The 23915-nt window shown below is 41.7% G+C and overlaps 1 protein-coding gene across 6 annotated transcripts in view; it reads right to left on the minus strand.

Annotated features, from left to right (window-relative positions):
- Window positions 1-1484: 1484 nt before the first annotated feature.
- The window catches only part of FAM124A (family with sequence similarity 124 member A), a 69685-nt gene continuing 47254 nt past the window's right edge, over window positions 1485-23915 (minus strand). For all 6 annotated transcript variants that reach the window (XM_048849150.2, XM_075128341.1, XM_048849160.2 and 3 more), the window contains 2 exons: window positions 17490-18229; window positions 1485-6168 (listed from right to left, as the gene is read on the minus strand). In XM_048849150.2, coding sequence (XP_048705107.1) covers window positions 5332-6168; window positions 17490-18229 — 1577 coding nt within the window. In that variant the 3' untranslated portion in view covers window positions 1485-5331. The remainder of the gene's footprint in view (window positions 6169-17489; window positions 18230-23915) is intronic.

Consider the following 23915-nt stretch of genomic DNA (forward strand, 5'->3'; position numbering starts at 1 on the left):
TATTCTAGGGCAAGTTAAGGTGACCAGATGTCCCAATTTTATAGGGACAGTCCCGATTCTTGAGTCTTTTTCTTATATAGGCTCCTATTACCCCTCCACCCCCGTCCCCATTTTTCACATTTGCAGTCTGGTCACTCTAGGTCTAATGAAAATATTGAATAGTACTAATGAGCTAGACAATGGTGTAGAGATTATGCTTATAAAATCTGCAGATAACATCAAGCTCAGAGGAGCTACAAGCACTCTTGCAGACAGTTAGAATTTACGATGACTTTGCTAAATTTGAGAATTGGTCTGAAAACAATAAGATGAAATTCAATATAGACAAGTGCAAAGTACTACACTTAGGAAGGAAAAATCGAACACGTAGCTACAAAATGTGGAATAACTGCCTAGGTGGTAGTACTGCTGGAAAGGCTCAGGGAGTTATGGTGGCGCACAAACTGAATATGAGTGAACACTGTGATGCAGCTGCAAAAGAAAAGGCTAATATCACTCTGGTGTGCATTAACAGGAGTGTCATATGTAAGACATGGCAGGTAATTGTCCTGCCCTACTCAGCCATGGTTAGGCCTCAGCTAAGGTATTGTGTCCAGTTCTGGACACCACACTTTAGGACAAACTGGTGAGCATTCAGAAGAGAGCGACAAAAATGAAAAAAATATTTAGAAAACCTGACCTATGAGGAAAAGTTAAAAAACCTTTGGGTTGGACTAGATGACCTCCTGAGGTCCCTTCCAACCCTGATATTCTGTGATTCATATTCTATGAACCTGGGCATGCTCAGTCTTGAGAAAAGAAACTGGGGGGGTAGGGGGGGCGAACCACTGTAGTCTGCAAATATGTTAATGGCTGTTATAAAGGGGACAGTGATCAATTATTCTCCAAGTCCACTGAAAGCAGGACAAGAAATAATGGGGTTAATTTACAGAAAGTGCGATTTAGTTTAGATAGGAAAAAATTCTAACTGTAAGGATAGGTAAGCACTGGAATAGGCTTGTAAGGGAGTTTGTGGAATCCCCATCATTGGGGGTTTTTCAGAACAGGTTAGACAAACACCTGTCAGGGATGATCTAGGTTTACTTGGGCCTGTCTCAACATAGGGAGCTGGACTAGATGACCTCTCAAGGTCCCTTCCAGCGCTACATTTCTATGATTCTAATACAGGAGACAAACTGAAGCGGGATTCATATATGTAAAATTTTTCATAACCTGTGTTTGTCATTTAGCTTTACTGGGATAGATAATTTGCAATAAGAAAAGAGAAATAAGACCTGTTTGTAGAGGTAAATCTGAGTCTAAAATAAGAGACATCTCTTGTATTTAAGGCTGTGTTTATTTTATATTTGCTCTATTGATCAACATTGCCCAGAAGTGATGTGCTTATGTCTGATTCAGTGATCTTTTGAAATCTGAGGAAGGCCTTGCTAAAGTGACCAATATGACTCCACTGTGTTTAATAAATGAACACACAGAAGTTTAAATACAATTAACTTTCTATTTTATTTGATAAAAGCAACACATGCTGGCATGGGAGAAGAGAAGTAGTTAAGGGGAAATCTGCAATGTTCATAACATAACAACAGTGATATGATACATAAGCAAAATGCCATAGCACGAATCTTGTGCATCTCCAGTCATCTGGATAAGTTCAACTCCCTTTTAAATTATAGAAAAGGGAACTAATGACACTTATTTTAATTGAAACACTCTTCAAAAGCTGGCTTTTATTATTATAACATAAAAGGTTCCAGTACAATATTATTATTCCGTTTCCTCTCAGTGGAGCATTCTGTGATTCCAAAATTTTGTTACACACCCCATGAATTATTCATACAGAACTTAAAAAAATAGAACATTATTTTCTAGTTAAATATCAGTAAACAGTGTAGAAGTACTTGGAAGAACAGAACCATCTGAGACAATATAAATTCTCTCTTCTGAGTCTGTTGAAATTTATTTGGCTTCCTTCCTATATTGGTTTACGTGATACAGTCTGGAGTTTAGATGTTCCCATTCCTGTATATTTACACCATATTAGTTGCTACTTGGTAATTTGCTATCTTGTGCTAATTTGCAGCCTTTCAACATCATCAGTATTTCTGATGAAGCCAGGCTATTGCTTTTAGCTACGCTGAAGTCCAGTCATAAGGCACACAGTTGGTTGACAGATATTTCCAAGTCTTCTCTCCAGTAGCAGAACAAGCCAGCTTCTGTCAGGAGTCTGAATACTGACATGGTTCCAGGAACAAATAGACATGTCACCTGAAGTCAGTTCTCTGAAGATCTTTTGATTCCCTGTTCTTACGACTTTTTATAAGTATTATAAATATTGCGAATATGCTTTTTCCCCAACAATGAATGATAAAACACATTTTTTGACAAGGTTGAGCCAATTCTTTCCTGTTTATTGTCATATCTGAAAGTGGCTAATGTTGGTAAAATGGCTTCATAATGTTATTTCGTCATTTATCTTTGTGCCACCACAAATTTTAGAGAAGAATATTGTGCCATTAGTCTAAACCAGGGGTGGGAAAACTTTTTGGCCTGAGGGCCACATTGGGGAATAGAAGTCGTATGGCGGCCCATGAATGCTCACAAAATTGGGGTTGGGGTGCGGGCTCTGGTTGGCGGTGCAGGCTCTGGGGTGGGGTTGTGGATGAGGAGTTTGGGGTGTAGGAGGGTGCTCTGGGCTGGGACTGAGGGATTTGGAGGGCAGGAGGGGCATCAGGGCTGGGGCATAGGGAGAAGCTCAGGGTGCAGGCTCTGAGTGGCCCTTCTCTGGCTCCAACACAGAGGCGCGGCCAGGCGGCTCTGCATGCTGCCCCATCTGCAGGCACCACCCCTGCAGCTCCCATTGGAGCACTTAGGAGCTGGAGTGGGGCCATGCTGCAGCTTCCGGGAGCCGTGTGGAGCGGCCCCCAACCTAGCACCCCAGCTGGAGTGGGGCAAGTCCCAGTGGGAGCTCGCAGGCCAGCTTAAAATGGCTCGCGAGCCAGATCCGGACTGCAGGCCTTAGTTTGACCACCCCTGGTCTAAACCTTTTGGGCCTGATTCTTCACTGCCTTGCACCTTGCATAGTCATTTGCCAAGTGAGTGCAAAATGCTACCATTCTGATCTGGTAGTGTTCTACACATATTTTGCCCAGCTGTAAATAATTACTTATAGCCCATGACAGTGGAGAATCAGGCCTACTGTGCTCTAAGAGTTCTCAGACCCTGCAAAGGAGAAAGGTCTCAGAGCCTGGGCTCCAGCTGAAGTCTGAATGTTTACACTGCCATTTTTAGCTCCACAGCCCGAGCCCCACAAGCCCAAGTCAGCCGACCCAGCCTCAGACTTGATGCTGCAGGTTTTTTAGACATACCCTAAAGTCTCACCTAAACCCCAAGACTCCCACTGACTTTGATGGGCTTTGGAGCAGGCCGATAGTTGGTAAACATTCAAACACCATGTTAAATCCCTCATTCATGCTGTTTCTGCTTCCAAGCATCTCTAGACAGGATTGTTTATCAAAAGTTGGAGTGAACCCAAACAGCTCTGGGTGGTAGTGGTGGGGAAAGTGCTAATATTCAGCTGGGTGTCCAGATCTGAAATACAATCCAATTTTTATAGTTAATAAGGAAGACAAGGTTTCCACGCAGTTCATGTTGTCTCAGTAGCTGACAACAGGCAGGAAACTCATAGATGAGGCAGATGCACCATTCTCTATCACAGTGAGGAAAAAAAAAAGCAAAAAATTCTGAACAGCATACAGGAGGGCCAGTGAATTGACTGCCAATTGCTGCAAGCCTTTACTGTCAATTTCCTGCCTTTTGTGGATTTGGGTTACAACTTTAATGGTGTTTAAACAGAATGATTTTATATTTATTTCTTCCAGACTTCATGTTTTTTAAGGATGGTTTGTGAAATGGTATAAACTGTATATTTAGTTGGGGGTTAGAATGGAGGTTTTTGGAGCTGTTCCACTCTCTTATGTAACTATTTATTTAGGCTGTTTTAAAACGAATAGTATTGTTGTGAGTAAGGCTGCTGAGTAATACACACAAGATCATTTTTCCTCCCTTGGCTTATTTACTGACTGATCAGAGTGGATCTTCCGCAACTGTACCTATCTATTGATTAAATACAGATTTGTATACACTACTTTAAACCAGGTAATGTTCTTAGTGCCTAGACCAGAGCAGCAGTCAGCGTCAGTACTGTTTAACACAGAGATATATTGTCAGAACAGTTTGAAATAGATGGTAGAAATCCTCATAAAGGTACTTAGCCATTTCTCAGACTAATGGCTTCTCCATTTAAACATTTTTCCAAAATACCAAATACCAGGACAGCTTGCCACTGTAACAACTTGCCAAAAAAGTAACTTGATAAAAGGTACAATTCTACATGTTTTTCCCTTCAGATAAATTAAAAATTCTGACGAAAGTTTGGCAAGAAATTTGTTTTACAAAGAAATTGGGCTGCGACCACCAATATTAAGTTTATGTACGAGGTGAATTTTTTACAACCAAAATAACAAACCCCTAAAAATAGGGAGCCTGCAGTGCATTTCTAACAGTGGGTCACCCTGCTCCCTTCCCGTATGAGGTGGGGAGAAAAGCTGGTCCCCTCATGGCATTTTCCCCAAACCAGTCTCGCAGATTGGGGATGTGGTGCGGGTTCCTTCTTCCACATGAAACAAACAAGACATTCTCTCCCCAAATCTGCAGATTCTCAAAGATCAGCTGGAGGCCTGTGCCTCTACACTGGTTCTGGGGCCCTCAGCCTCTTTGTCTGGCTCCACTGGAGCCATGCTACTAGGGTCTGCCCTTTTCATACCTGCCTCTGGAACCTCATAAAGGAGGTGGGGAAGGGTTTGCCAGCGTGGAGAGAGCTTCTCAGAAAAGTTAGTGCAGCTTGAGGTTGTATTTTCCTTTCAGTATCTTTACAGCTACTTGTCAGGGGAAGGTGGGTTACCATGTGCATCCCTAGGCACTTCCTGCTCTACATGCTAATGGTCAGTCTCCCAAACCCCTTTCGCCAGAGCTAAAGGACACGGAGCACAAACCCCCTATCCGCACAGCTATAGACAGATCTACACATCGAGGATCCTCTCCACATGAATCCAGTGGACACAATCTCACCTGATATTATAATAAACATTTATGAGGCACCCATTACAATGGTGTGGGGGAACCTTTTACAACATTTAGCACACAATGGTCTAACACCTTCCCCTCAAGAAGGAGCAAGGAACCTGCCAGCCCAGATGGCTCAGATAGTGGAAATGCACTACTATAATTCACATATGTACAAATTTACATTAAAAGGTTCAGCATGGAGAAAGCTCAGATGTAGAATTCCTCCTCGTTGGTTGAAGAGCCTGGCTGAATGCTGCCAGGTGTCTTCCTAGCATTCAGAGAACAAGGGTTTGCTCTTGGTGACTGTCTGAGTTGGCAGTGAGATGCTAAGGGGGATGCTGAAGATGACAAGAAAGAACTGGAAGACCACTCCGAGAGAGACGGAAGTGAACTACTAGGGAGCTCAACAGTACTGCACATGGCTGACAACGGCCTTCTCCTGGAGTCAACCCGTTTAGATCTACTGACACTTTGCCTTTGTGAGGGAAGAGAAGCTTCCAAATCACTGCAAAATCCATTAAAGGTAGAGTAGGCTGAGACCACGGACAGATCTGAAAAGGACAGCTTCATCCCTGTGTCGACATCAGTCTCCTGTGAACCCTCCAAGTCCTCAATGTTAAGCTTGGGGCTGCATCTCCATGTTTTTAACCTGTTCACAGGTGACCCAATATTTAAAATGTGGAATGGTTCACTAAAGTGAAAGGAGTCAGAGCCTGGGGAGGAGCTTGTTGTGGGCAAGCAGAACAGAGACTTGCTTCGCTGAAATGACCATGAAATGCTGGAGGCACTACTGGATCTTCGGGTGAAGTCTCCTCGGTCACCATTTCTCAAGTCCTGCTGGGAGACACCAAGGTACTGACCAAGGCCATTTGCCCGATGCAGCTTGATTTGACCAGCTGACTTCAGATGCTCACTAATTTGATCAGGGGCAGGTCTGTGACTGTGAGGAATGTAGCTTGGTGAAGACGTGAAACAGGAATCCCTTGAAGATGGGGAATGAAGCTTGTTCCGCTTAGCAGACTTCCTATACCAAATACGTGCCTGCTGCGGGGGGGGGGAGGGGGGGAGGGGGAGGAGAGAAAAGAGGAAAGACCACATTAACGCAGACTTGGCAATTTTACAACTGTAAGTCTTCATTGTTGAACTGTTACTGCATGTAACTATAAAGCAGACTGTCACTCAGTACGCTCACAGTAAATATTTCACTTTAATAATAAAGAGAAAGCACTGTGCCAAAATCCAAATATTTATATAAGGGTCCTTGGAGGAAAACAAAAGTGAAGCCTGGAGCCTTAAAACTGTCCTGCCTCACAGGGTGAACTCCATGAAACAATAGTGAGATCCTGAGAAAGACACACATCTCCTGGAAGACAGGTGACATTTTAAGACTCTAGGACTGTAGCAAAATTTTCAGATGTGCTCTGAGAATTCTCTATGTAAGATTTTTAAGAACTATAGTATTCTATATGAGATTTCAAAACGCTGAGCTCAGAAAGACCCTTTTGAAAGGCATCTAATTTTATTCCAATTTAAAACAACCTGGCTCTTTACTTGTTTTTTATGGCTCATCTGACATTCAGTAAATCCTGCATTGATTGATTACACACTTAGATAGTATGTGAAAAAACAAAACTATAGGAAATTGACATAAAAAGTCTCTGGAGTTTGTGTGTTGAAGCTCAGGGCACAATTGGATGGGTGAGAAGAGCTAGTTAGTCCAGCTCACCAGGTTTTCCTTTTTAATCACAAAATCCCCAAGTTTTTCTCATTCTGAATTTTAATATATTGATTTATTTATTTAAGCTTTTATGTAAAACCCAAAGAGAAACTGTTTATTGGTATTCTACAAGTTTAACAAGCATGGACTTTTTAACTAATATAGATTATTATGCAACTTCATTCATACTCTACTTCCAGCATTTCTTCTTTTAGTAAAGGAAGTTGAAGATTAATAGTTCTTTCTCCATTAATTTCTTCACTAAGGATGGTGAGAAGTTTGCTACATTCTTCCTTTTGATTTTGACCGCTGCCATAAACCCAGAAATCTCATTCTCCCTCTTTTTCTCTGAAACTCACCACCCCTTCCACTTCTCGCTGATCCAACTCATCCCCTACCTTATATTTTGTAGGAATGAAAAGGGCAGGTTACTTAGCTGTAACTGGAGATTCTTTGAGATGCGTGATCCCTATCTGTATTCCACTGAGGAGATTCAAAATCTGTGCTTCCTGCCTACTCTTGTGAGCCTTGGAACGACTCGTTCCTCCATGGCCGGAACTTGTTGACAGGGCAACATCCTTCTTGGACTTGGAAGAAGACTTTCGGCCATGTTTACGCGCATGCTTCCATGACTCATGGCTAGGTCCCTGCATTGGGTCTGTAGGACTGGTACTTGCAGAACCAGATGGAGGTTCCATGGTAGGGGGAGCGCTCTTAGGTTGCTCAGGCTGATGGACAGAGGGGATTCCCTGGCCAGGATCCAATTTTGGCCCCATTGCAGCCTCCATGAGGTGATTTTTGAGGCAAAGAGCTCAGCTTTCCCATGTATAGACAGGGAAGGAGAGGAAGATACTGCACCCAGACATGATGTGGGATTTCCCCAAACAGTACAAACAGCACTGGTGCTCATCACTGATGGAAAACAAGCGAGAGCAGAAAGCACAGATTTTGAATCCCCTCGGTGGAATACAATAGGGACCATCACTCGAAGAAGAACTTCAGGGCCATCAACAGCCCTTTCTCCCCAGCCTTCCAACCTCAATTCTTATGATAGAAGGGCACCAATGCCACCACTGTCACCTATAGCCTTGCCCTTATATCATTACCCTGAAACACTCCAATTCTTAGTGTCCGTCAAAACCCACTCTTTGAAAAACACTCACGTCACCCTTCTTCTCTTTTAACATTGCCCTATCTCCAAGATCTATTGTCTGAGCAAGGGACCCTTCCCCTCCCCCGCCCAACCCCCCTACTCCTAGCAAACCTTTTTTGAGTGGTTAATGACTTCCTGGATCCTTCTCCTCATATTAGTTATTTCAATGTGGCTTCAACAGTTTGTATTTAAATCACTCCTTTTGACAGTTTTACTGGAATTTCTCACATGATGCAAATACCAATTTTTGCCCCCAGATATGCTTTCATGCAATTCCCACAGACTGCAGCAGGAGCTTCACACACATCCAAAGTTAGAATTAGGCCTAAATAAGCCAATACCTTATATTTTGTCCTCCACCTCATGACTTAACATGGCATGGTTCAAATACTGTACCACAGAGACAGTGTATCAGAACTGAGAAAGTATCTCACTTCTCAAGTTTCCACATCCATTACTTGACAGCTTGCTGACTTATTCAGCAAATGACTTCATTATTTATATTTTAAATGATGTTATTACTCGATACATTTTAAGAATTTTAATGGTAACAACTGGAATTTAGTGCAGATAGCAACCTACTGTTACTTTAATGCCTAGACAACGTCCAAGCATTGTTGTTGCTCATTTCTCACTAGTGCACGCCCCCATGGTCTTAGTGGCAAAGATGTGCTATTGTGTTTAAATCTTTCATTATCCATTACATTGATTTTAGAGGGAACAAGGTACTTTCACATCTGCAAAAAATTGTTCGCTCATTTGTAACTGTCCATGCCAAGGGTACGTTATGGGACATAAACCCTGTTGAGTTCACTTATGTATTGTGGACGAATACACTAACACATGAAGCTATGGTAATTCATAATACATCTTTTCATAATGTAATAGGCTGTTCTTCTTAATGCCATATAGAACTAACTGAATCTTTGAATAAAATTAACTACAGTATTGTACCAGTTTAATTAATAGATAAGGGATCATGATTTCAAAAGAGTCAAACAGAATGGGTCAAACTGAATGGTAGTCAATGAAGTTTTACCAGAGATGAATTTGGAGCTATGTTTCCAAGCTATATTATTTTTACTTATGCAGAAGGCAAGATAAGTTATTTTAGAAATTTCTGCATCAATTTGTATTTGAAGAAATTTCTGGGTAGCCTACAGAATGCAGTATTTCATTTTCAAGGACACAAACAAATTATCCCATTACTTTGTGTGTTTGTGCAGGAAATTATTTTGTTATATTGTTGTCAAGTATATGAATACAGTTTACACTCACTAATGATTCAGATTTTTCTGCAGAATTGTTCTACTGTGAGATAATCCATCTGTTTGCCATACAGCTGAAGTAATTAAAAAATAAATAGTTGATAAATATTTAGACAAAATATGCACCAGTAAAAACTGAAGCTAGACTCAATGGGCTTCCCTGCAGGTGTTAAGAGTTCTTATTTGTGGATTCCTGGACTAGGGCCTTTGAAACATTAGATCACAAATACAGTTATCAAGTCAAATGACTTGTACTAGAAAATCTAAAAAATGCTTTGGGGGACAGATGTACCATTGACAAAGAGGCTGGTCTTATGGATAATGCAAAGGACTGGAAATCCAAAGGAGATATGGATTCTACTCTTGCACTGTCAAGTCTTTGGCAAGTTACCATATCCCTGCACCAGTTTCTTTGTGTTAAAATATTTGTAATGTAATGACCTATAGTTTATGGGTCACATTTTCAAATACCATCTTAAATTATATGGGCAAGTGCAATATTTTCTGGAACACTTTCAGAAGCCCTTTATCCCATATCATGGGAAACTATCCTAACAGTGAGATGTATTAGACTGTATAATAATCTCCCAAGTGAAGTAGTGGAAATTCCATCTCTTGGCACATTTTATACCAGACCAGAGAAAACTCTAGCAAATATAGATTAGTGCAGAGGTGGGCAAACTATGGCCCAGAGGTCACATCCAGCCCACGGGACCGTCCTGCCCAGCCCCTGAGCTCCTGGCCCAGGAAGTTCGACCCCGGCCTCTCCCCTGCTGTGCCCCTCCCCCGCAGCCATGCCGCCACGCGGGCAGCACGGCTTGCACCCGGCTACCTCCCAGACTTTCCAGTAAGCCTGTCCTGCCGCTCTGAGTTGCATGGTAAAAAGGGGCTGGGGGTGTGTAGATAAGGGGCAGGAGGTCCTGGGGGGCAGTCAGGGGACAGAGGGCAGTTGGATGGGGCAGAGGTTCGGAGGGGACGGTCAGGAAACAGGGAGCAGGGAGGTTGGATTGGGAGTGGGGGGTCAGGGAGCAGGGGGGGTTGGGATGGGGGGGCAGTTAGGGATGGGGGTCCCAGGAGGGGGCAGTCAGGGCACAAGGAGTGGGGGGGGTTGGATGGGTCGGGGGTCCCAGGGGGCCTGTTAGGGGGCAGAGGTGTGGATGGGGTCAGGGCAGTCAGGGGGCAGGAGGGTTGGATAGGAAGTGCGGTCCCAGGGGGGCAGTTAGGGACGGGGGTCCCGGGAGGAGGTGGTCAGGGGATGGGAAGTGGGAAGGACCAGACAGAGGGTGGGGACCAGGCTGTTTGCGGAGGCACAGCCTTCCCTACCCAGACCTCCATACTGTTTTGCAACCCCGATGTGGGCCTTGGGCCAAAAAGTTTGCCCACCCCTGAATTAGTGGATACTCCTCTATTGGTAGAGAGCTGGAGTAGATAAAATGAATAGGACTTTTCCCTCTCTAAATTCTCTGATTTGCTGGATATCACAGAGGGAAAACCATATTTTAGCCTGGATTAAAACTCAGGGGAAATTGGCTCCCAGTCCTGTGTTGAGGCCCCTATGCCATGCCTTTACTTACTAGCCAACTACTGTATACAGAGAGCTAGGCAGTCTGCTGTTCCTCTTTGCTTTTACCAATTAAATGTATATAACATTTAAAAAAAAATAAAAGAATTGGAACCCATTTTCAAAATGTGATGGACCATAATGAGCCATGAAACATGAGCGAGAGAGACTGATCTTCCTCTGCTACTCTGACCTTGGAGAGATGAAAAGAGAAAAACACTTGTTTTTCTCTTTTCAAGTAAATGACATGGACATCTCAGATGTTCTTTTTAGCATAATGCCTTTATATTCCCCATGTGGGGCAAATCTTTTGTCTGACTTCAGAAGCAAAATCTCATCAACTAACTCTTTTTTTCCCCCTTCAGCCTCCTTACAGTTTGCTTTTTGCAATGCCCATTACCTCACTGCAGACTGACAAAGCACTGTCTGGTATATCTGTGCTGCTTGTGCTAGAAACAAAAGCTCCAGCTACACTGGAAAAGGATCAGCCATCTGACAGAACAGAAATGCTGTGTACAAACTGACATGCCACTTGCACAGCCTCTAGAACACCAAAAAGGTTGATTTTGATTTCCAAATAGAGAGGACGATATATCTGTCCACACCATCTAAGCCTCTGCATGAATACCCATCAGAAAACAACTGTTGATTGAACAGATTAGCTCTATAATAAAAAAAATATATTTTTAAAACCTAATGCTTGGTCTGTTACCCATGCTCACTGTAGTCTTCACAAATCTTCATAAAGTCTATGGGAAATTACAATCTCTCCACATCTCAACAGAATTTTTGGAGGATAACCAGTCAAACATTCAGAAATGAAGGAAACAACTTTTGGTGAAAGCTACAGAGATCTACAGAGGCTATATTATTAGGGCCTCATACATCTGATGAGAAGAATCCAGGACTGCTAGTTAACGTTTTGCATGTTGACAGAAGAAAGGAAATTTCTACCTTAAAAAAAAAAAAGATTTCTCTTATTAGTCATTATTTTTATTTCAGTAGTTCCTAGAGGCCTCAACTGAGACCAGGGCCCTGTATAAACACAGAGTAAGGGACAATCCCGACTACAAAGATTTAAGGGTCAGATTTTGACCCTTCCTTACACCAATTAGTATCTTACTCTGTTAGATGGGCTGTTGTATTAATTTCAATGGAATATATGAACCCAAAGAGTCAAACGTGTTAAAATGACCTTGTCAGAGATCTCCGCCTGCTTAGTACCATGGTAAACACATTATTACAAATCTGTTAAATCCTTGATTAAAGATACAGAGAAGAAGGAAACAGTTCAGCATTTGACATGTAAAGTAAGTAAGGCTTTTATTTTGATAACATCCCTTGTTCTCTTTCCCTTTAGCTGGAGAGAGTCTTTAGAAGGAAACCCCCCCATTTGGCAGTTTCTTAGATGGCATTAAAGATAGTAATAACTGTCCTTTTTTGGGGGGAGGAGGGAGGGAAAGAAATGAGCTGAGATGAACTGGAGCTGTGATTACTATTGTTGTTGAAGTCTGATCCAGTTTCCCAGAAGACAAAACAAGACAAATACACACAAAAGAGGAGAGAAAAGAATAGCAAATATAGAAAATGCAGCTTCTGTCTCTGGTTGACTTTCACTTGCAACCTCACTGATGGCAAAACACAGGTATGGCACTTAGTCTTATTAGCTTCTCTGAGACCTGGCGAACTCGTACCAGCACCAAGCTACTTAGAACATTGCTTTTAGTTTCCTCTCTGGGCACAGAGTTTCATCAATGTTGCAAAATATCCAGTCTTGGCTGCCTAAGGCAGACTCTTATTAGACAAAAAGAAAACAAGAGAGGGATACGAAGGAGAACAAAGTGAAGGAAAAGGACACACACACGGGGCAGGGATGACAAAATCTCACATCCCAGTTGATGGTTGGGATTTAGCCAGAGCCAGTGGAGGAGGTGACATCATCAGGATCCCTCTCTTTCTCTCTCTCTGACCCAGTCTGGTCAGGACATCTCTCAGGACCAGGGCAACTAAGACTGAACAGTGTCATCATAGATCCTGGGGTTCCAGGAGATGGCATGGGTGGCAGCCAGGATGGTGAAGCTCGCTCCTTCCTTGTCTTTCAGTCAGCCAACATCCACATCCGTCCGCAATCCCCCTGCTCCCCGAAGTCTTTTCTTTTTAAGAACCCAAAAAGGAGTGGTGTGTGTGTGATGGAATAGCCCATCCCCTCATTATTTTGTTTACTAATTAGGCCTAATTCCCAACATACCAATATTGATCCACTGATTTTTGATCCTACACTTTTCTTGTTTGCCAGGCATGATCCTTGAGTTATACTAGTAGGCCTCTTTGTTTGGACTAATTCAATCTGTCTGTCTTCCTTTTGCACCTTTCCCTATCAACATTTGTTGTTATAGCTTATTGTGACATTTTATAAACTTTCACTCACTTTTTACAGCTGAGCTCACAATTACAGTAAATTTGTAGTCCCAGTCATCACAACAGGAATCTTGTAACATTATATATCTACACTGGCTTTTTCTGACTGTATGTTATGTTTAAAATGGCATTCAGTATATTGATATGCTATTAAAGGTAATTTTTTAAATAAAAAGATATAAAAGAGGTTGTCTCTCTCTCACTCATGGTGAAGGACAGAATGGCTGAAAGATCACTTCCTGTTTTACTTAGCTTCCAAGACCTCAATTTAGGATTGTGTGTTTCTATTAAAACCATCACTGATACTAGAGAACCCACAAACATCTAAGGTAGAAAAGGCAGAGCACATCTTGAGGGAGAAACACCGAGAGGACAAGATTTTTAAAAATACGAAGCAAAAGTTAGGTTCTTATATCTGTAACTAGACACAGGTCTTATCGAGTCAACGGTCTGCCATTTTCAGCAACATGTCCAACACATGCCTATCAAAAGATGTGGTGTACCTCATCCAGTGCACTAAATTCCCCAATAAAAACTATGTGGGTGAAACCAGACAATCACTATGCTCTCAAATGAACCCACACAGAAAAACGATAAAAGATAAAAATACCACAGCACCCATGGGGGAACACTTTTCACAAAACGATCACTCCATATATGACCTCTCAGTCCTTGTCCTCAAAGGAAACCTACACAAAAGATGAGGCTAGAAGCTTAAATTCATAACTTTACTAGATACTAAAAATCTAAAGACACTGGATTTATGGCTTAGTACAACAATCTATAAGCCACCAATCTCCCTTTTTGTCTTATAAGTGCTGGAGTGTTAACAGGACACTTCACCTTGAATGGTCGCTTGAAATATGTGTTAACTATTTATGCTAAACAATCTGTTCCACCTTGTACTTAGCTGTGATGCTCTGAGTACTTTCCCAGACCTCAAGAAGAGCCCCGCGTAGCTTGAAAGCTTGTCTTTTTTACCAGCAGAAGTTGGTCCAATAAAAGATATGACCTCACCCACCCTGTTTCTCTAATTTTCAGCACACTAAGAAATTAAAGGAAACCTTTGTAAAGGCTATTCTTTTTGTCCTTCCAGTCAGAATTCCTCCTTGCCTTCCTTTCCTTTTACTGTTCATCAAATTTGTTCTATCCACCTGCACCATTAATTTAAGATGTCTCATGCTTTTCTTTAAATCGCCATCCTTTCGTTTTGTTCCGCAGAAGTCGCATTTCCCCGCCTTTTTGGGGGGCTGCCCTTGACTTTCTATTTCCTTTACACCTCCTTTAATTTCTAGTTAGTTTGTTCCCCTCTTTTCCCTTTTTATTTGTTCTTTTAATTGCAATTGCTCAGACTTTGGAAATGGAAATGCATACTGCTATTTATCTCAAAAAGTATTTGTAGCTATACCGGTTTTGAACACAGGCAAGATAGATAAAGGCAAACCTTTCACTGAATTAACAAATAAATAGTCATATACAAGCTTCTGATCCCTTTTTATATAGTACAACTTATTTGTTGATATTCATTTAGCTCAGTAACCTTAATTCTTTGTGTATTTAAATTTTCTGTACTGTACATATTTATCAGGATCACACAGAATGCCTTCATTTACATAGGTGGAATACCTCTGCACTCACAGATTTACTTCTGGGAGTTACACTGAAATGCTTGACAGTTATTTACTGAACTACTACATACATTGTAAAAATTCAACATATGAAAATAATGCCAGAACCAATACTGATCATAGACAATCTTGCTCACGCTAAATTCAACAACATAGCTACCATTGACTTCAGCTGGAATAAGATCAGGCTGTCTGAGTTAATTTGAGGAAGCAGACAAAGCAAAGATGCCACAACAAAACATTTTTGCGGGGTTTTATGTTTGCAAACAAAGGATATCAAATGCCAGACTCATCCATTAATAGTTTTTTTTTCTTGCTCTTAATCTAAGGGCCCCGATAATTGCATTTGCAGAATGGGTTAAGAGGATGGAGCAATCTTACTGGTTGGCAGGAGTCCCAACCCCTGTAAGCATGCCACAAGATACACACAGGTCACATTGCTGAGGTATATTAAAATCCCAGTCACATTAAGTACTTTCTTGTTACTCCGAAGTATAAATTTATTATTGGTGGGTATAAGTGATACTTTTGGCATGTGTAGATAATCTGAGTTTTTAGCAATCAAAATATTCTTGTTATTAATAACACAAACCTATATGCAAGTTGAAAAATGTTAAAATGTCATTTTGATGAGAGGTGAAAATTAATACGGCTACTGTGGCAATAGCCATGGAATGTTTAGATCCCTATACAGTACCCTACACACAGACATTACAATTTTTTTCATTCAGTGTCATTGTGCTGTAAATTATTGTAGTTGGAAGATTCACTATTAAAAACTGGAAATCAGAGAGAATTGCTGTAGCTCATGAAAGCTTATGCTCAAATAAATTGGTCAGTCTCTAAGGTGCCACAAGTACTCCTTTTCTTTTTGCGAATACAGACTAACACGGCTGCTACTCTGAAAAGAGATTACTAATAGGATATGGACCCTTTAATCTATAGAAGAAAAGCAATAAGTGAAGGTGATCCCAAGTGGTTACCACATCAAGGTGGTTCGTGGCCATTTTGAAATAAACTGGTTATCCCAACCAAGTGCCTATCCAGTCCATGTCACAAAACCAGTCCAACAACTAAAGAATTAGTGGCAGTCTCAGCAGAGAGGCCAAGGACTGGATGGTCAGGAAGCGTGAATTGCCTTCTCAGCTGCAGTCAGACTTGAGGCACCTATGTGGGGCAGTGCAGTTGCTGCCAGTGGGATAGAGCTTCTACATAGGTGGGATCTGCAAGAGAGGTCTGGTAATCTTGGCAGTGAGAAGAGCTACGGGCACACAGCTGCCCCACATTGCAGAGATGGTCTGCGCACACCCAACTCTGCAGAAGAGTGCAGAGGACAGAAGGAGATATGGGTGCTCAGCAAGTTCAAGCAGAACCTCCCACAATTGTCAGCATCCTGAGCTCCACGAAGCAAAAGGATCAAACCTGGGGTGCCTGTTCTGTAGATAGAGGACTTCAGTAGCAAGGGCACCTTTCACAAAGAAAATTCACTGTAAACCTCCCCCCTTTAAAATCGGAATGATTACATTCTTCTAAATGTAAGGGTCTAACTTTCCTTGACACACATGCTTAGCCCTATTAGCATTAAGAGCATGTGTATTTAGGGGATGATCTGTCCTGTGGATTTTTAAAAATAAAGTGAGCATTAATAGTGGGAGTGGGCTATTTTTATTAAGCAGAAATATAAATCACAAAATATTTAAGAATAAAAGGTTAAGCAAGCCTCAGAAAACCTCTTTAGCGAAGCAGTGGCTTTGAGGCACATTATTAAGCAAAAAGCCAGAATGTGTAACTGTGAAGCAACATGCCTCTGTTCAAGCTGTCGTATGTATCTTGATGAAGAGTGCAGTTTTGGAAAGCTTGCTATTTGTTATTCTATTTAACTCACTTGCATATGTTAAAGTGACTCCGAGCAGCCTTAGATACAGTATGGGTACTGTGCCTTTCACAACCTTTCCCCTCCTATGGACCAAACTCTCCTTAGAATCTGTCTATGAGTACATGCAGCTTGAGATAAGATTGAGAGGGCAGACTGCAGGGAGCATGTCTCCTAAACAGCTCAGGTTGCTTCTCTGCTTCTCTCTCCTTTTTTCTGGGTCTGATAGCTATTTTGCAGAACAAGAAGATTCCTGGGCCATCTATTGAGGTGCAGTTGGTCACGCAGTGTTTTAATACATATGTAAGAAAATAATTTGTACTATCAAAAATTCTGTTTACCACTAATAAAAAGCTAGTAACTAATAGGTATTTTATAAATATGTGTGACCTGGGTACTCATGTTTCTTATAAAAACTGCAAAAACATGCACCTTTAGCTATCAGTTCACAATCTTTCCCATTTCTACACTTGGCTCATCTCAGTCTCTTCTTTGCCGAACATGGGGCTAAGGGATATCTGAACATCATGGTATCACCTACAGCTGTATTGATTTTTATATTTTTCCACGCATACAGCATTTTATAAGCTCTCTTTTTAGCAGTATTTTCTTGGGTCTGCCTACCAGGATATTGTTATGGAAGCCCCACTCTTTATTTGCTGTTCTGGGACAAATTAGCATTCTTATACAAATTAAAAAATAGATTTCTGTTTCATCACATAAAAAATTAGAGATGTTAGAGAATACCTGCAAAAGGATCTTATTCCCATCATGGTCTTCTGTTTGCCACCTGCCTTCACTGATTGGGCTACAAGGACTGGGCAAGAGAGGAACAAGCTGTCCAACATCTTCTACTCGGAATTCCAGCACCGCTGACTCTGTAGGGGTTGGAATCTGGCCCTTAGGGAGTCTTTTTAAAGAGAACTGAATGTCTATATCCATGTTAGAATAGACAGGAAAGACACAAAAATCTGCCTTTTTCTGACACACTGGTCTTTTCAGGATTAACTGGTACAGTTTCATAATGTCAACAAAGTTTTCATTCCTGCAGTATATGGCAAAGCGGATAATTTCTCTCCCATAATGCACTGGTCGGATGGCCCACAAAGGGGTCCCATGGGCCAAAGTGAAGAAGTCCTGACTACATGGCATGTAAGGGAGGAACTTGCCATGCACTCGTTCTGTATGGTGGTAATGCCAAGGTGGTCTCTGAAAGGTTTCATGGAGCTGTAAGATTGGTTCTTCTCCATATTCCTCTTGCAAAAACAGAATGACTGCAAGGGCTGGCTGAGAAACAGCAGCCTTACCAGACTTCCTGTGCTTCCTCGAGACCCGTCTTTCTGAGACCTGGAACAACTGGAGGTCTGGATGGATCCATGCTAACAGTTTATCAATGGCTTGCTGGAGAACTTTGGATTCACCAGGGTCTGTGATTATATGTATACTAACAAGGAAAGGGTCCTGATTGTCTTCCACAGAAAGTTCACCTGATAGTATAAAAAAAAACAAAATCTGTATTAGGTTTTAAAAATTTAGTAATTCCTCGTATTGTGACGTGATTTATGTAGGTTTTGAAGGAGAAATACATTATTCAGTCAGTTACGTGATTTTTCTATATCAAGTTTGCCTACAATAGTCAGTAATATCTAGAGGTAAATATAGCCATAAATAAAAGAACCTAACAGAAAACAAACTAGTATTTATCAAGACAATATACTGCAATAATTATTATTTATACTACTCAAAATGGGCTAGGCACTGTACATTCCTGTGTAGAAAGAGACAGCCCCCTGCCAAAGAGTTTACAGTCTGAAAGGCAAAAAAACAAAGAATTGGGAGAAAGCAAAACAACAAACAAAATGGTCAGGATCAAAATGGATATCTGGCTTGTTCATTCCATGTTTTCATTTTAATTTGTGCCACCTGGCTTTGTGCATGAAATTTACACAATGGAATTCTATTCTATCACCTTGCCATTAGTATTTCCCACCAAGTTAGAGTATTCAAGGGGCCTGAAGGCAAGTATCAGAAGATTGTATATGCGTAGTGAAGATATCTGCTTAGTAATAGCAAGTAGCACAAACATCATGGTATTCAAAAGCTGAACATCATTCAGGCAAAAATTACTTGTTACCCCTCAAATGCATGAGGGAATCTCTATGATGTAGTCCCTGAAATCTCCATGACTACAAAGAAGTAGGTTTGGCTAATACCAAGTGACAGCTGATTGGAGGTCAGTGGAGACATTGCCAATTTCGCTCTGTTGAAGCTGTGTGTGAAGAGAGGTGTATGTAAGCAGAGACCCCAGAGAGCTCAATAAATCACTTGGCTAATTTAGCTATTTAGTTGAAGTTAGGGCTGTCAAGCAATTAAAAAAATTAATCACAATTAATCACATGATTAAAAAATTAAACGCGATTAATCGCTCTGTTAAACAATAGAATACCATCTTTATAAATTATTTTTGGATGTTTTCTACATTTTCAAATATATTTCAACTGCAACACAGAATACAAAGTGTATAGTGCTCACTTTATATTCATTTTTATAACAAATATTTGCAGTGTAGAAAACAAAAGAAATAGTATTTTTCAATTCACCTAATACAAGTACTGTAGTGCAATCTCTTTATCATGAAGGTCAAACTTACAAATGTAGAATTATGTACAAAAAAACTGCACTCAAAAACAAAACAATATAAAACTTTAGAGCCTACAAGTCCAATCAGTCCTACTTCTTGTTCACCCAACCGCTCAGAAAACAAGTTTGTTTACATTTACAGGAGATAATGTTGCCCATTTCTTGTTTACAATGTCACCTGAAAGCGAGAACAGGTGTTCGCATGGCACTGTTGTAGCCGGCGTCACAAGATGTTTACGTGCCAGATGCACTAAAGATTCATATGTCCCATCATGCTTCAACCACCCTTCCAGAGGACATGCCTCCATGCTGATGACGAGTTCTGCTCGATAACTATCTAAAGCAGTGCGGACTGAAGCATGTTTATTTTCATGATCTAAGTCAAATGCCAACAGCAGAAAGTGATTCGGGTTCTGTAGTTTCTGCATCAGAGTGTTGCTCCTTTAAGACTTCTGAAAGCATGCTCCACACCTCATCCCTCTCAGATTTTGCAAGGCGCTTCTTGGGTCGAGTGCGGTAGCTATCTTTAGAAATTTCACATTGGTACCTTCTTTGCATTTTGTCAAATTTGCAGTGAAAGTGTTCTTGAAAAAGAACATGTGCTGGGTCATCATCCTAGATTGGTATAAACACGAAATATATGACAGAATGCGGGTAAAACAGAGCAGGAGACATACATTTCCCCCTCCAAGGAGTTCAGTCACAAATTTAATTAAACACATATTTTTTTTAACAAGAGTCATCAGCATGGAGGCATGTCCTCTGGAACGGTGGCCAAAGCATGAGGAGGCATATGAATCTTTAGTGCATCTGGCATGTAAATATATTGTGACACTGGCTACAACAGTGCCATGCAAACGCCTGTTCTCACTTTCAGGTGACGCTGTAATTAAGAAGTGGGCAGCATTATCTCCTGTAAATGTAAACAAACTTGTTTTTCTTAGCCAGGGGTGGGCGAACTGCAGCCTGCGGGCTGGATCCGGCCCATCAGGTCTTTGGATCCAGCCCGTGGGACTGCCCTCTGTGGTGCCGCAGGCCCATGTCCATGGCTGGCACCATGTTCCTGTCGTCCCTATGGGGTAGAGGGCTCCGTGCATTGCCCTTGCCTCCACGCACCGCCCCCCGCAGCTCCCATTGGCCAGGAATGGGGAGGTACCTGGAGGCGTGGCAAGGGCAGTGCATGGAGCCCTGTGCCCCCCTGCTCTCCCAGCGGCTGAGCAGGGCGGTGGCTCTGGCCGCTTCCCAGAGTGGCACAGCTGGGGCCAGGCCAGGCATGCAGGGAGACTGCCCAGGCTCCGGTGTGCGCTGCTGCCACCCCAGAGCCACTTTAGGTAAGCAGCGTCGGGCCGGAGCCCACACCCCGAACCCCTCCTGCACCCCACCCCCCAACTCCCTGCCCTGAGCCCCGTTGCACCCCGCACCCCTCCTGCACCTCTCCCCTGAGCCCCCTGCACTCCCCATCCCTCCTGCACCCAACCCCCTTTCCTGAGCCCCCTCATACACCCTGCACCCCTCCTCTGCCCCAATCCCTTGCCCTGAGCCCATTCCTGCACACTGCACCCCCTCCCACACCCTGCACTCCCTTCCGCACACCAACCCCCTGCCCCAGCCCTGCATACAATTTCCCCACCCAGATGTTGCCCTCGGCCCAAAAAGTTTGCCCACTCTTGGTCTTAGCGATTGGCTGAACAAGAAGTAGGACTGAGTGGTCTTGTAGGCTCTAAAGTTTTACATTGTTTTGTTTTTGAGTGCAGTTTTTTTGTACATAATTCTACATTTGTAAGTTTGACTTTCATGATAAAGAGATCTCACTACAGTACTTGTATGAGGTGAATTGAAAAACACGTTCTTTTATTTATCATTTTTACAGTGCAAATATTTGTAATAAAAACTATATAAAGTGAGCACTGTCCACTTTGTATTCTGTGTTGTAATTGAAATTGATATATTAGAAAATATAGAAAAACATCCAAAAATATTTAATACATTTCAATTGGTATTCTATTGTTTAACAGTGCAATTAAAACTGTGATTAATAATGATTAATATTTTTAATTGCAATTAATTTTTTTGAGTTTATCATATGAGCTAACTGCAATTACTTGACAACCCTAGTTGAAATGGTTCTCTTTATTTAGTACTCTGATATTGCCTACATGCATGAGACTGAAGTGGAGACATAATGCCTAAATATGATAGATTGACCAAGGGTTCCTAAGCTTTTAATTGTGTGGACCACATTTTAATAGCAAGATTATCTTATGGACTGTCTCCCCTTCTATTGGCAACTGTGTGAACGCCTTCTCTCCAGACTGGCAACTGGTATGTACAGCATATACCAAACATGCATTAACCTACAGGAGATTTGGGCAAATCAAACTGATTATGAGAAATATAGTGGCAGCAAAGTTCTCATGTCTCTGTCATGAAATGGGTGATGAGAAGTGACTGTGCCAAGTGGTTAATGGAAGAGAACAACAACCTGCAGCAAATCAATCACTGGTCATAATGATGTCGAAGGGCTCTCCTGCAGAGAATACTGCACATGCTATTGCTCCAAGGCATCTATTGCTGATGTCCCTCTACAGGCTAGGAACAGTGGCTTTGAAACAAGAAATGGGAATGGGGACAGGGGGGAATCTAATAAAACCCAAAAGAAAACCATGTGGATTAGTTATACAATCACACTTTTTTTAAGAGCGGAATGCAAGATGTTCAAACCTGTTCTCCCTCCATTTCCTTTGATAGCATCTATGTAACAAAGACTGTAACAAGGGACAGGCCTGATATTTATGCAAATAGATGGCTACAGCTTTGTAAGAAGCCTGGGCAGAAGGATGTGAAGCAAAGAGCTGCCATTCCTGTGGGCTGCTTACTTTGCATTAAAAAAAAAAATTCACTGAGCATGGCCTTTCTGCCCTCTTGTCGCTCAGCATGGTAGAGGGGTGCTGAATGGTCTAAAGCATTTTTCAAAAGCCAGGCTTTGTGAGAACCAGCATTGGCATTAGTATTCCAGAGCTATCACCAGATGTACCCGTCAGCACAAGACGCTAAAACAAACAGCCTCAGAGGACCACCAGAGTACAGCAGAAAGCCATCATTAGGAGCTAAAGCTACGAATACACCAGAGAAAATCATCTTTTGTTGTACTAGAAGAAACCATGAACTAAGCCAAAGCGGGAATGAGTGTAACTAATAAAAGCTGAAAGAGCTTCCATATCAACTTTACATTAGCAGGAACACTTCTACTGCAGTACTGGTCCTACCTTTTTTCTGCAAAAGACAGCCTTTTCATTAAGGTGTGAAAAATGTAAACAGGAATATGAAGAGAGGAGTTTGATGAAAACGCTCCTAAGCTGATTACATGGTGTGAGCTGCTTCTGTGCTATTAGCAAGGCTTTCTACTTCAGCTTGCACTTATCAAGAAAGGGGCAGGGAAAGCGCCACCACTTCTCAAGTTAGTGCAATTCAGATTGCCCTCTGGCCAATTGTCATAGAAGCAAATTAAAGTCTCAAATAAATTTGTTAGTCTCTAAGGTGCCACAAGTACTCCTGTTCTTTTTGCAAATACAGACTAACACGGCTGCTACTCTGAAACCTGCATATATATTAGGCTCTCTGTGCAACTGATTAAACCCACCAACAACAAAATGCTGAAACATTTATTTGAACATAAACCGTACAGTTCTCACAACTGTTCTATTTTTGCCCCAGCAGACGGGAATTGTTTCTTTTTAGGGTGTCAGAAACATTAAAATTGCTAAAAGGGAAATATTATCAAGATTCAAATAATATTTATATATATTTTAACTTATCTGTTAACTTGTGTTACTACCATCAGCTGGAAGACTTAAAACTGAGATATATTAGCAAACTGAGAGCCTGATCCCACAAGGACTGAGTGCCCTCAATGCCCATTAGCTTCAACGGGAGTTCAGGGTGCTCAGCATATTGCAGAACTGGATCTGGAATTTTTCTTTTTCCGCGTGTACAGCTTGATATTCTGTTGCTGTTTGCTTTGTTTAAACTACAGACGTTTATTTATTTCCTGGGCAGAGAAACCGGAGGTCTCATAATGGCAAGGCAGCAGTCCAATCTTCCCTATATTCTCTCATCAGATATTACAAGTATATCTGGTGAGGAATTTTCAACTGGAATCATTTTCTGACAGAAAATGCAGTTTCCACAAAAATCAAAACTTTGTATAGAAAATTCTTGATTTTTCCGAAAATTCTAGATTTTTCCATCAGGAAAATTGAAATGAAATATTTCATTTGGGGTCGGTTCAACATGAATATGAATACTGTGTTGTTTGAACTGTCCAGTTTTTTCATTGAGACACCGGTCAATAAATCACTAAATTGCATTTTCCGATTAGTTTAGTTCTGGGCCCCATTCTCTCCTATGGGCTGGGCTCCCCGGAGAAGTATGAGTCCCATAAGGTGAAGTGTTCATTTCACTCATGCGAGTCAGGTGATTCTGGGTGCATTATGGGAGATGCATGCCAACCTGGGGAGCCTGGTATATAGCGGG

Source organism: Caretta caretta, chromosome 1 (genome assembly GCF_965140235.1).
Source record: "Caretta caretta isolate rCarCar2 chromosome 1, rCarCar1.hap1, whole genome shotgun sequence".
In the NCBI taxonomy this organism is placed as follows: domain Eukaryota; kingdom Metazoa; phylum Chordata; order Testudines; family Cheloniidae; genus Caretta; species Caretta caretta.